Source organism: Elephas maximus, chromosome 24 (assembly GCF_024166365.1).
Source record: "Elephas maximus indicus isolate mEleMax1 chromosome 24, mEleMax1 primary haplotype, whole genome shotgun sequence".
In the NCBI taxonomy this organism is placed as follows: domain Eukaryota; kingdom Metazoa; phylum Chordata; class Mammalia; order Proboscidea; family Elephantidae; genus Elephas; species Elephas maximus.
The window spans coordinates 38658084-38672883 of NC_064842.1; the positions used below are offsets into that span (position 1 = coordinate 38658084).

The 14800-nt window shown below is 36.1% G+C and overlaps 1 protein-coding gene and 1 pseudogene across 3 annotated transcripts in view; one reads left to right on the forward strand and one right to left on the reverse strand.

Moving 5' to 3' along the window:
* Window positions 1–14800, reverse strand: part of COP1 (COP1 E3 ubiquitin ligase) — a 251614-nt gene that overhangs the window by 222365 nt on the left and 14449 nt on the right. For all 3 annotated transcript variants that reach the window (XM_049868584.1, XM_049868583.1, XM_049868582.1), the window contains exons 2-3: window positions 10113–10172; window positions 6063–6160 (exon numbers count right to left, since the gene is read on the reverse strand). In XM_049868584.1, the coding sequence (XP_049724541.1) occupies window positions 6063–6160; window positions 10113–10172 (158 nt within the window). The remainder of the gene's footprint in view (window positions 1–6062; window positions 6161–10112; window positions 10173–14800) is intronic.
* LOC126067015 (40S ribosomal protein S24-like) lies at window positions 2027–2425 on the forward strand (annotated as a pseudogene).

Below are 14800 nucleotides of genomic sequence, written 5' to 3' on the forward strand. Positions count from 1 at the left end.
CTCTGAGATAATCTTTAAAACTGAAACCTTAAACCAAAAATATCCCTAGAAGTCTTTCTTAAACCAAACAACAGTTTGTACTCTTTTAAGAACTGTTTTTATGGGATCAAACTGACAACAGCAACTCAAAAGAGTAAATAGGAAACTTAGGGGACAGCGAGTTTATGTTAATGGGGGAGGAACAATTCAGTAAAGGGTGAAAATGGTTGCACAACTTGAAGAACATAATCAATGTCACAGAATTGTACATGTAGAAATTGTTAAGTCAGTGTATGTTCTGCTATGTATATTCAACAACAATAAAAAAAACAAGCAAACCTCCCCCCGCTCCTGCAAAAAAAAGGCAAGGTACGTACAACAGACTCAATATTCAAATGGCAATCCAAAGTCACCTGTTTAGAGGGAACACCCTTTCAAAACTATACTGAAACTCACAGGCAAGAAAAGCAAAATGGTAAACCGAATTCTGAAACTGGAAATTTAGTTTTAAAAAGCAGTGTTACTGCAATTGGCAAAAAACAACAGCTAGTCTCCTGTTTATACTATAGATTTGAAGCTTTTAATGGCTCAATCTCTGTCTTATTCACCAGTGTACCTCTAGCATAGTACCTGGCACACAGTAGGCACCCAGTGATTGCTGAATGAATGAATAAATAAAATCTTGAAGGCATATTCTTGGATTTCAAGTCTGACAAGCCACCTTTAGCTAATGCTTCCATATTTGTAATCAAGATAAACGTTTACTTGAAACCATAATCAGTTCTCAAAACTGAAATCTAAATCTGAACAATAATCTATATATTTGTTAATTATAATCCCATAGAGCTTTATAACATCCATAATACTAAGAACAAACTATGCGTTTCTACTGCTAACGCATTAATTTTAGAAATTGCCTTTTTAGAGACAGAATAATACGGTAAAAGCATAGATTCTCTAGCTACTTTTTTTTTAAACAGAGATTTTAAACTTTATATGCATGTTGCCTTTTATATTAATAATTAAGGGAGTCACTCATTAAGGAGGCAAGAAAATTCAATTTACAAAGTTTACAGAGAGAAACAAACAAAAAAAAAAACCAAACTCATTGCCATCAAGTCAATTCTGACTCATAGCAACCCCGTAGGAGAGAGCAGAACTGCCCCACAGGGTTTCCAAGAAGTGGCTGGTGGACTCAAACTACTGACCTTTTGGTTATCAGCTGAGCTCTTAGAGAGCGAGAGAGAGAGCAAAAACTAGAGCCTGGGGAGGTGGGGGTAGGGGTGAGAGGGCATGAGGATTCCAGGATCAGGACAGAGAGAGAGCTCTCAAGATCAGGAGGGAGGGAGAGGAGCAGACAGAGGGTGCTTCACAGGGAGGACAAGGGTGTGTGTGTGTGTGTGTGTGTGTGTGTACACATATGTGGGAGAATATGTCAGAGAATGCAGTGAAAGTTACAGGAAGAGATTGGGAGAAGGAAAGTCAGAAGAGGGAGGGACTGTACTGTAACATTTAGAGTAGAAAAGGCAAAATCTAAATATCTCTCTTCATGAAAAAATGTTACGACTCTAATGATCAGAAAACAAAATCCTTTTTGAGTACTTAACCTTTTAATTCTTCGCTCTCTTCAAAATCATCAAAATTGAAGACCTGACTTGTTAACTAATTAAAAAAAAACACCAAACCTGCTACTGTCAAGTCTATTCCAACTCATAGCTACCCTATAAAAAAAAATAGGACAGAGTAAAACTGCCCCATAGAGTTTCCAAGAAGCATCTGGTGGATTCGAACTGCCGACCTTTTGGTTAGCAGCCATAGCACTGAACCACTACGCCACCAGGTCATTATTTTTATATATACATATATATATATAAATCAATAAGTGCTTTTTACAGCACATCAGCTTAGCAACACTGCTGTAACGAAACTCTTTCTATTCCCATTAACTTATATATATAAACAAAATTTCTCAATACTTGTATGTATACTTTAACAATAAGAAAAATACAACTCTTCTTCCCTGGCTGCCTGAGGATTGACCACCATCATGAACAATATGGTAAGTATCTGGACCAAGAAGTTCATAAACAACTGACCAGTTCAGTGGAAACAAATAGTCATCAGTGTGCTTCACGCTGGGAAGGCAAAGGTACTTACGATAGAAATTCTGGAAAAACTGGCCAAAATGTAAAGACCACACCAGAGGTCATCTTTGTGCTTGGATTCAGAACCGATTTTGGTGGAGGCAAAACAACTGGCTTTGGCATGACACATGACTTACTATGCTTGGATTAGCAAAAAAAAAATGAACCCAAACACAAACTTGCAGAATATAGCCTGTATAAGAAGAAAAAGAGCTCAAGAAAACAGCGAAAAGAACCCAAACACAGAATGAAGAAAGTCAGGGAGACTGCAAAGCCAGGCTGGTGCTGGCAAAAAAAGATGAAAGATTCTGCAGTGATTGTACAGATTTTTCAACCACAGGATTAATAAACTATAAAAACTTTAAAAAATAAAATAAAATTTTAAAAAAGGGATGATCTATAGGGATAAATGTTATTTCCATGGCCAATATACATAATCACATTGGAAGCTGCACTATAATTAAAATACTTCAACTATGGGCATAAAACAATTACACTCCAATTACCCATACAAAATTATCCATAAAAAAAGAAGGTTAAAACTGAATTATCTTGAAATGCACATGCATGGATAGGTGTACCTGTAAGTATGTGTATACACACATTTGTATATGTAATGTGCTGGCGGGTATGTATAACCAAAACCAAACCCACTGCCATCCAGTCCACCTCTACTCATAGCGACCCTACAGGACAGAGTAGAACTGCCTCACAGGGTTTCCAAGGAGCGGCTGGCAGAGTTAACTACTGACCTTTTAATTAGCAGCTAAGCTCTCAATCAATATGCCACCAAGGCTCTGTGTTGCCCTTATATCCACATAAATAACAAACCACATGGGGACAGGGGCACAGTTACAGAGGCTTTCTAGACATATACAAACAACTCGCGGCACTGGTTTACTGGGTTAGAAGGCTTAGGACCATGGTTTTAGGGGATAACTGGGTCAACTGGGCTAACTGTAACACAGTTTAAAAAGATAATGTTCTACATTCTAGACTGGTGAGTAGCATCTGGGTTATTAAAAGCTGGTGAGCAGCCACCTGAGATAGAACTATTGGTCTCTACTCATATGTAGCAAAACAGAACGAACGTAGCCTTCTGCTGGAGTTGGCGCTCTGAATTCAGATTTCTAACCTCTGAAACCGTGAGAAAACAAATTTGTTAAAAAAAATAAAGGGCAATTTGTTTGATATTAGAAAAAATAAACTGGAGACTAAAAAAAAAAAAAAAAAAGGAGAGAGAGAATGAAGGAAATCAAAGGCTCAGAGAAGAAACTAGTCCAAGCAACTAATTGCCCACATGAGCTACAGCCTCCTCAAACCTGAGACCAGAGGAACTAGACGGTGCCCAGCTACCACTACTGCCTGTTCTGATCAGGGACACATTAGAAGGTCCCACATATAATGGGAAAAAAATGTACAACAAAACTCAAATTCCTAAAATAGGCCGGACCTACTGGACTGATATAGACTGGAACCCTCAAGACTATCACCCCAAGATAACCTCTGAACTTAGATTTGAAGCTATTTTTGCAAGTCACCTTTTAGCCAAATAATCGATTGGCTTATAAAATAAACAATATCAATCATGAGTAACGTGCTCCCTGAACACAATGTGAGTAAACAATTAACTAGAAGAGACCAAATGGTCAATATTTATGCAAAAACAAAGATGGGAAGGCAAGGAGGGGAAGGGAAGCTGGATTAATGGCAACTCAACAAACAGAATGGAAATAATGAGAATGCTGATACATTGTAAAAACTATAACCAATGGCAGAGAACAATTTGTATAAAAATTAGAAAATGGAAACCTAATTTGCTGTGTAAACTTTCACTTAAAACACACATAAAAAACTATTATTAAAACAAAAAAAATAGGTGATCCTCAAGATAATTTCTACCTTAAGTCAGTTACTGTGACTTATCCTCTGGATACACATATTTAAGAAATATATATATATATACATACACACATATACACATACGCGCGCGCGCACGCGCACACACACACACACACACACACACACATATATATGAGCCCTGGTGCTTAGTGGTTAAGAGCTTGGCTGCCAACCAAAAGGTGAGCAGTTCAAATTCACCAACTGCTCCTTGGAAACCCTATGGGGCAGTTTCACTCTCTCCTATAGGGTCGCTAGGAGTCAGAACTTACTCAACAGCACCTAACAACAACAGAACGTTTATATATATATATATATATGGAATTGCTTTACAACTTAAACAGTACTACACTTTTCATATTTCTTTCATACTAGTATATAGTACTCCCATCTTAATATTTAAAAACTCAGGTAACAGAAATTTGAAACTTTCAGACCAATTAAGAAATCATGCCTGAAAATTTTAGTAAATATCAAAATTTTTTCAAAACATCAGATTCTTTTCTGTACTTAACCATGCCAAAAGAAGTAGTACCAGATGACAAATGATGAAAAAAGTGATCCCAGAGCCACAAAGCAGCATCAATCCATACTTGCCAGCTCAGGGACAAAAGATTCTGCTTTGCAAGACTTGGTTTCCCTTTTACCTAACCTAGCCCATAAAATCTAGTCTTCCTGTTCATCATACCACTCAGTATCTCTCTTTTTGTTCTCTTCTAAGTTCCTTCTCCAAGTTTGGAGCCCTGGTGGCACAGTGGTTAAGAGCTCGGTTGCTAACCAGAAGGTCGGCTCCTAGGAAACCCTATGGGTCAGTTTTACTCTGTCCTGTAGGGCTGTTATGAGTCAGAATCAACTCGACGGCCACAAGTTTGTTTTCTGGTTTTCTCTGAGACCGTCATGAGATTTTATCTACCTAGAAGAACTTGTCATTCCAAAAGAAAACTGTCAAAATATTTTCCTTCAGTGCTCCTTCCTGCTATGCAATCACTCCGTGATTTTCCTTCATGAAAAGATACTGGATTATTGTGAAATACAAAAGAGAAAAAAAGAATTGCGGCCAATGTAATTTTAGAGCAAAGGTAAAACTGAAGACCACAGCTAAAAAGGTTCAAATTCATGATTTACTATAAACCACCACTTGAGTTACACAAAATCAAACTGCAGCTGAAGCACTGGCAGATCATACCCTCATACACAAGCAGCCGCCACACAGGACCTCTGAGCATGTTACCCTCTGGAATGAAGACTTAAGCTTCTTGATACATGCACCCAACAGTGCCCTGTTCCATGTCTAACTATATTTTAAAATTAATCTTTGGCTTCTTACTCATTTACAAAACATTTTGACTAAAAGTTTCCCACAATATCAAAGGTTTTTCAACATGTAGAAATTTTTGATATACATAACTGGCCTCTGATTAGACTATTCCCTACCAATTACACTTAAGGGTTTCCTATTCACCTCTTCTCCAGTTCTTACTATTCCTCTCTCAAAAGTTCTATAGCCACGTGATCCCTCCCCAGTTGTTATTTTTCAATCGCCTCCCCAGGTCATGGACTCTCTTCTCCCAATCAAGAATCCTCAGGCTCAAGTTGTTTTGTTTTTTTTTTTTCTCTTTCTCTTCGATATTCTCCAAACATGGCTTTTCCCTCCATATTAACCCTCTCCTCTGTTTCTTCTCACTGCTGCCTCCAGAAGCAGCAGAAATGCACAACACTGCATAGAGAGACAGGTGCTCTGGACCTCGGACATTCTCCTTCATCCTCACATTCTGCCTGGTAATCTATGCAAGAATCTGAGTTCTGTCAGTTTTTCTTTTTTTTTTTTTTTCCCCATGAAACTTAAAAATAATGATACGGTACTGGCAACATATGGTTCAGAATCTATGACACAACTCAAGAAAGACTGGGGGAAGTTCCCTGGTGAGTAGGAGAAAAAGAGCTGCTTACCTCTAAGCTAGGTTCTCTGAAAAAGTTGGTGCTAACAAACACTTCGAGGGATAGTATATTTAAAAATTAAAAATAATTCCAAACACTTACCCAAGAAATTAGGATACAGATGGTCAATATTGTCCACAACATAGTTACACTTGGGACATCTATTATTGTCCTCCAAACTTTGATGAATACACTTGTAGCTATTAGTAAAGGAAAAATAAAACAGGTATAATTACATTAATAATAAATCAATAAAATGGTCACAAAATAATGCGTATTAGTCTTTATTCCTCATCAAATGTTTTTCTCCTTATATTTTTATATCATAAATAAAACACAGCATTTATTACATTAACAGTATATAAAAGTTATTACAAAGTAAACTCTAATAACAAGCTTACTGATATAAAATTTTAAAAAATGTATTCACTAAATTTTAAATTTATACAATTTAAATTGTCTATTACAACACTAAGAAATGTAAATGCCTGCAGGTTAGTTAAGAAACTATTGGTGTTCACAGGAGTGCTGACATCCTTAATATACAATAAATTCAAATTTAATAGGAAAATTAACAAAGGGCAAAAATCAGTCAATAAGCATGAAAAAATCATCACCTGCACTAGTAATGGAAAAATTATTTAAAATTATATACTCGTTTTTATCAATCAGAATGGAAAAAGTTAAAAAAAAAAATACTGTCAAAATTAAGGATTACATGTGGATAGGGACAATCACTTATACTATCAGAGGAAATAGAATGGGCACAACTACTTGGGAAGGCAAGTTACATAAAAAGCCTTGAGCTTGTGCATCCCCTCTGATCTAGTGATTTTACTTCTAAGAATTTATCCTAAGGAAATCAGCAGAGATGTATATGTAACAAGAATGTTTGGTATAAGCTTATCTGTAAATAGCAAAATAAACCCAACCTAATTTTTTTTTAAGCATTAAGAAATTCATTAAATATATTTGTAAACATCAAGTCAATGCAATGCTAAGCAGGCAGTAAAAATCATATTTTTTTTATGGCATATAGTTAAAAAAACACAATTTTTTAATTTTTTTTTAACTATATGCCATAAAAAAATAATCCAACAGCTATTGATAGTTATCTCTAGAGAAATGGGATTATGGGAAACTTTCCTTTTTTTTACATTATATATTTCTTCAATGTTTAACCTTTTACAAATGTGTATTGCCCAGTTAAAAAAAAAACTTTTAAAGACTGTTCAGCTAAACCACAGAAATATCTAAATGACATGAGAAAAAAATGTCACTATATCACTATGCATTGAATAAATGTGGCAATATATAAAACAGTGGATAAAGTATAATTCCATTTCTGTTTTAAAAAAGTATATGTGTACATTAAAAATAAACTGTAAGAGAAATTCACCACGATATTAACAGAGTTTGTCTCTGGGTCATATAATTACATGAAACTTTTCCTTTGCCGATGTCTTTTATCCAAATTTCAATTCAGTAAACATTACTCCTAACAGCCAGAAAAAAATATAAATTTATAAAAAATTATAAGGGTGATTTATAAAAATGATTCCTAAAAAGAACGAGCTTATTTTATTCTATATCCAAATTACTATCAATTTACTTCACCTTTATAAACCGGCTTTCACATTCATCTTCCCCTCTCCACCTTATCAAGTAAAAAAACTATACCCATCAGGTTTGATGGTTCTGGTTACTTACTAGAATCTCACAAATGTTACATTTGATACTTTCAACATAAGTAAAATGGAGGAAATTATGGAGATTATTAACAGTGGTCTTTGGCAAGGCACAGCAGAGCATGTCTACTTATTAGGTCAAGCAACAATTCATTACACTTCACAATACACCCACTCCTCACTTATCAACTACCTCGTTAACTAACATTTCACATGAACAATGTCCATCCGGTAGTAACAAAAGCCAAGGTGCAAGAATAACGCCGGCAGTGATGGTTAAAGGATGTGTGTCAACTTGGCTGGGCCATGGTTCTCAGTGGTTTGTCAGTTATGTAATGATGTAATTCGGCAGTTATGTAATGATGCAGTCATCCTCTATTTTGTGATCTAATGTGATCATCCTCTATTTTTGCATAACGTCAATTTTCACATAATGATCTGGTCTTTGAAACCTAACCATGTCATTAGTAAGGAGTGGGTATATAGCGAAACAAGGTTACTGAATTAATTCAGTAGACTTTTCAGAATCTTTTTAAAAACACCACAGTGAATTTATAAATTAAAAGAAGACAATCAGGAAAAATTAAGAACCCCAGTTTAAAGTGTTTAGTATTTCAACGCTTTTCAAATCTATGAAAGGAAGAGGAGGACGTGAAAGAGTGGGAAGAGGATGGGGGAGAGGAGGGGCATAGAGAGAGAGAGGAGAAAACAGGAGCAGAAAAAGAGATAGCTTGAGTGACCAAGGTTAAGACAGAGCCAGAACTAGAATCATCATCTCCTAACTTTAAGAGCTTGCTCTTTTAGCTTTAGATCAGTGGCCCGCAACTGAGGGCAATTTTGTCCCCCAATGGATATTTGACAACATCTGGACATTTTTAGTTGTCACTCCCTTGGACAGGAGGGCAGTACTACAGGGTAAAGGCCAGAAATGCTGATAAACAACCCACAACACACAGGCAGCCACTCAAAACAAAGAATTCTCTGGTTTAATATATCAATGGTGCTGAGGTTGAGAAACTCTGCTCCAGGTCATCCAGTTTTCCAGAATAATCAAAATCCAAAGTCTTTGGACCAAAGAAAATACTACTGCTAAGCAATTGGCCCGAAAAGACCAAACTCATACACTTATCAGCCTAAAAGCAAGACCTATGTGACTAAAACTTCATTAGGAACACAAAACAGAAAGTGATCCATAAATATAATAATATGTCAATGCATTGGTATACCAGGAAATGATTCAAGAAGGTAAGATGGCCTTTAAAAAAACTAACAAAAACATTCTGAAAGAATGCACAATCACTTCTTACCAGTGATAAACCCTAAGGAAGCGGGCAAGAAAAGCTAAGGCGAAAGAAGATATTTACATTTCATATTACATCTTTCTATACAAGAAAAGATACTTTTTTAGCTACGAGTATACGTTGCTTTATCATTTTAATATTTTCTTATTTTTAATAAAGAAAGCAGATTATGCAAGCTAAAAAAGCTATTTTAATTCCAAATTTCTTTTAAATGACTGGCAGATTGGACATACCTATCAATGAAGCATCATGCTCCAGATAAAACAAAAACCCACTGCTGTTGAGTTGACTTTGACTTAGCGACCCAGTAGGACACAGCAGAACTGCCCCATAGGGTTTCCAAGGAGCAGCTGGTGTATTCAAACTGCTGACCTTTTGGTTAGCAGCCGAGCTCTTAACCACTGTGCCATCAAGGATCAAACTAAAGGATTTACAAAATGCTATTAACGCCCAATACTCATCATGACTAAGGGATATCAACCTGCCAGATACTGTATCAAATTTCAGTATAAAATTAAGGGCCTAACTTCAATATGAATTAGAATATAAGGACTATTAGAGCACAACTATAATACTAAGGCAAAAATAATACGGCAAAGAATAGACAAATGATTTCTCAAGATGACTGATCACAAGATGTACCACTCTTCAAAAAACCAAAACATAAAAAAGGAATTAAAAGCAGAGATTAATGTGACTGACATAATCTAAAAATAACACTGAAAAAAGTGTTAAAGAAGAGAACATAGGACTTTTTAATCCTCTATATACATTTCCCATGTCCTTCTCAGTCTATTTTACTGTGCTGCCTAGCTATCTCCACAGGTGATGCTTCATCCTAGTTGCCCAGCACCCCATGACAGTATCCACATCCAGATGTGATTTTCTAAAACAGCAATCAAAAGTCTTTAGTTAACAGCTGATAAACTCAAAACTTTTAAAATCCATCTGTAAAGCCTATGGTAAACCTAAGTATTTCATAGAAATTATGCACCAAACGAAAGTTTACTGCTTTGAAATTGTCAAATCTATAAAGACATATTAGTCAGGAAAATATTATAGATACAAGATTGTCAAAATTAGTTTAAAAAACATAACTTCTCATTGGCTACATTTACACATTAAAAGCTGCCAAAAGACTTTCATTGACTAAAACACCTTACCAAAAGCTGTGGCCACATTTCGTCATGTATGCTTCTTCGATCATATCAAAGCAAATGGGGCTAAAAGAGAAAATACAAGAATAAAGAGACATATTTTTTAATAAGCAGAATGATTACAAATTGGAAAAGGCTGGTAAAAATACCAACAACACATATTTTAAAGAGTAGTTCAGAGTTAAGTCACCAAATATTCTACCAACGAGATGAAATTTCTATGCAGCTGAACTTTAGGGGATTGCTGGCAAAATGAAAACTTGTTCAAGTTCACCCTAAGAGCCATCGAGCTCCAAAAGGAACTAATAAATTAAATGGCTCCAATATCTTAGCCAGTCTATAATTTTAAACAGTGCAATGCACTCATAAAGCCCTTAGCAAAGTTCTACCATCGTCTACCACCATCTCTAATCCAATGCACCTACCCAGACCTAATAATCTAACTGTTCTCTTTTCTTTCCTACCCCGAAGAAAACTAATTCCCTCAGTGATAAATTTATAATTCCCATTTTGAAGACTCATCTAGAGTAATGATAATGATGACAGTTAATACTTAAACAGCAAACTATATACATACACACAGTGAGGTAGGTACCTATTATTATACCTATTTTATAGATAAGGAAACTGAGGTACAGAGCTATTAACGTCACACAGCTAGGAAGTAAAAGCCAAGATTCAAACTCAGGTCCATGTCCTTAACTACTATACTATACTGCTTTCCGATACTGTGAGTTAAACATCAATTCTCCCTCGTTTTCCTACAGAGGCTTAAAAGAAGAATATTCAAATTCCCAGCCTCCTCCACAGCTAGGATTAGTCATATGACATACTTCTGGCCAATGAAATGTAGGCATCAGTCCCTATCAGAACAAAAATGCCAAGTTTTGTAAAAAGAGATTTCCCTTTATTCTTCCTACCTAAGACGCTGATGCAGTGCCTAGAGACCTATCAGTCGTCTTGTGACCATGAACACAAAAATCGTAAACTAAGAAGATGGATTGAGAAGAGAGGATACTGGTTCCTCTCTTCTAAGCAGCTACATCAGGCCTGGACTGCCTACCTCCGGGACTTCCCATTACATAGCAAGAGTATATCTCTCACCTGCTTAAGCCAGTATTTATCACGTTTTCTGTTACTGGGATACAGATCCAATTCTTACTGATGATATGATAACACAAACTATAAATGAAAATTCATTCCTTCTTTCAAGAAAGATTTACTGGATATAACCACTATCTTAGAATATGAGGATATAAAGTCTAAGATGTTTTAGATGACTACAACACAATGAGAGAAAAAACAATATAATATTAAGAGGATACATGGATGCAATGGAACCCATAATAAAGACAACTGAGATCTGGGGGTTGGAGGATGGGGGACAGAGAAAAACTAACCAACAAATTCATTGACCATGTTTGGAGTTACTTAATACGATACAATAAATATCTAACTGGTAGAATTTTGAAAAAGAGATATTTTAATGTTTGAGGCTCTTGAACTATGTCATCGCTAAGACATACAACCCTTCTATGCAAATAATAAAAAGGCATTCCTTTAAATTGTACGCAGCACCGCAATCACACGGCTTGATGAGTTAAATGGAGCCTTGGTGAAACCAGAAATAGGCACTTTCTCTTACAGTCCCCTAAAAGGGCACAAGACTTAGTGAACTGCATCTCAGGCTCAAAGGGGTGAGCATACATGCCTGTGCAGTGTATAACCTGTACAACAGCATACAGAGCCTTAGATGCCAAGTCCATACAATTACCTGCCCAGATTTTAAAGGGGAAAAAAAATGCCTCGCACACTTTCAGGTCACAATTAACAGTAGACTTACCATAAACATTTTCCTAGTCTTCCTCCTGAAACCTATTAAGATGGTACATACCCAAAACCAAACGCATTGCAATCAAGTCAATTCTTACTCATAGCGACCCCACAGGACAAAGTAACCACCTCATAGGGGTCCAAGGCTATAAATCTTTATGGAAGTAGACTGCCACATCTTTTTGCCAGAGTGGCTGGTGGGTTCAAACCGCAGACGTTTTGGTTAGCAGCCAAGCGTTTTAACCACTGCACCTGCCAGGGCTCCTTAAAATGGTACATAAAACCAAAAAAAAAAAAAAAAAAAATACAAAGTCACAACAATGAAGAGAAAAGGAGTGGAGCTACTAGTGAGAGGTTTTTCAACAAATTCCCAGAGGATGAAAAGCAGATACAGAAAAGATAACGAATGAATCAGGGCAGAAAGTCACAGACATAAATAGATATGGTAAAGGATAAAACCAAAGAGGAAGTCAACCTGCTCTATGTAACTCCAAAGACGTTCAATACTTAGAAATGCTAACTATGAGAAAAGGCAGAATTGAAACACATGACTAAAAATAAAAATGGGGAGGATTAATTGGAAGCCTGAATATGAACAGCGCAGCGTACCTGAGTGCGGCAAACGGTTAATATACTTGGCTGCTAACCAAAAGGTTGGAAGTTCGTTTGAGTCCACCCAGAGGTACCTAGGAAAAAAGTCCTACCCATCTACATCCAAAAAAATCAGCCACTGAAAACAGACCACGGTTCTACACTGACACACATGGACTGTGATGAGTAAAAATCAACTCAACTGCCACTGGTTAGTAGTTACTTTAGTCATTCAAAGTGTGGACCATGGACCACTGTTGGTCCAAGATTATGTGTTACAAGCCTCTGAAGAGACATGCACAGAAACTGGATGTTTAGCACCTTCAACTTCTGTAGCAATTTGACAGAATGTTGTTAAACCTAATTTTAAAAAATAAGGCTTACTGTACTGTGTGTCTTTCTGTAACTTCATTTTTTGTAACATATTTTTATTGTATTTTTCTAAAAAATATCAATCTATGACAGAAAAATAATTTGGAAAAAAAAAAACCAACAACTCTTTCACCATAGACAGTCTGAGCAGCTCTAAAACTGAAGATCCCAATTTTGCCCTACCGCTCTGACAATAAACTGCAGCCAAGCATTTACCTCCTCATCCCCAGACTCATGTAGTAAGAAAGCTAAATCTTCATATACCACATTAAATTCAAGCAATAAATCACAAAATAATAGTATCAACATATTATTTAGTGAAATGGAAACAATATAGTAGTAAAGAAATAAAAATAATAGGTAGTAAAGTCAGGATGCCTGTGTTAAATCCCAGTCCATACACTTACTAATTGTATAATCTTGACTAATTATTTAATCTCCCTGTGCCTCAGTTTCCACATCTGTGAAAATGCAGATGATAATACCAGTATCAACCTCATGTTGGTGTTGTCTGCATTGAGTCTATTCTGACTAACAGCAACCCCATAGGACAGAGTAGACCTGCCCCATCGGGCTTCCTAAACTGTAATCTTTACGGGAGCAGACTGCCAGGTCTTTTCCCCAGAAGAGCCACTGTGGGTTTAAATCACTGACCTTTTGGCTAGCAGCCAAGCGCTTAATTACTACACCACCAGGGCTCCTTATCAACTTCATAAGGTAATAAATTTTGGTTTTTTTTTTTTTTTAATCTGTAAAGTACTTAGAGTAGTAGAAAGCACATAATATGCATTCATATGTTAGAGATGTTTATTATCATTACCAGCAGAAGAAACATAAAAAAATTTAAAAGATGGCTTCTGAAGACAAAGACCATCTAAGGAATATTGAAAAGGGAGGCTCTGCTCCTTTCTGGTATAAGGCAGTTCATCCTAAATACATTTTTTAAAAATCATATATTACTTTGATTAAAAAGTATATATATATAAACAGCTGTCCCCTTGCATGAAGCCCTGTAGAATCAATACTGATTAATTTCTAGAACTCAAAAACATTCTTCACTGTGAGTAGACAAACACAAATACCCAAATATTCTATTGCTGAAGGTCAAGATATTAACACATCAACCTTTTAAACAGCACCTCTAATACAGTATTTTTAAGACTTGTAAGATCAGAAAAGATCTTTCCGAGAAAATGTGTTTATAAGCTTTCGTAGAAATACCATCACATCTCTGTTTTATGTTGCATTAAATGTAACTGGGGAGCAAAATGCAAAATGTTTTAACAGGCTAATCTCTTAGTCCAGGTTTCCAACAGTGCCACTGATGGATATTTTAGGACTGGCCTTGGCAACCACAATAAATCAACTATGAACACTTGTACTCTCCAATAACTTCCCAATTTTTGTTTTTTTAAATTCACTCATTCAACAAATTAATGAGTACAACTAAATACGAGGTACTTTCCTAGGTACTGAGGTTATAGAAATAAACAAAACAAAAAAATCTCTTCATGGTACTTACGATCTAGTGGAAGAGACAAACAATAAACAAGAAAGATAGTATATATTAAATAGCAAGATTACCAGTATCAGTTGCCATCGAGTCAATTCTGACTCGATGGCAACGCTATGTGTCACAGTAGAACTGTGCTTCACAGTGTCTTAGAAAACAATAAATGCTAAGTAGAATAAGAAAGCAGAAAAGGACAATAAGGAAGTGTTGAGTTGGAAAAAAAGGCTGCCGTTTTAGACAGGATAGTCAGGAAAACTTCAATGAGAAGTTGACATTTCAGTAAATATTTGAAGGTAGTGAGGAACTGATCTATGCAGAAATACGGTAGAACACCAATCCAGCAGTGAGAAGAGCAAGTGCCAATGTCCTGAGGTAGGCATGTATT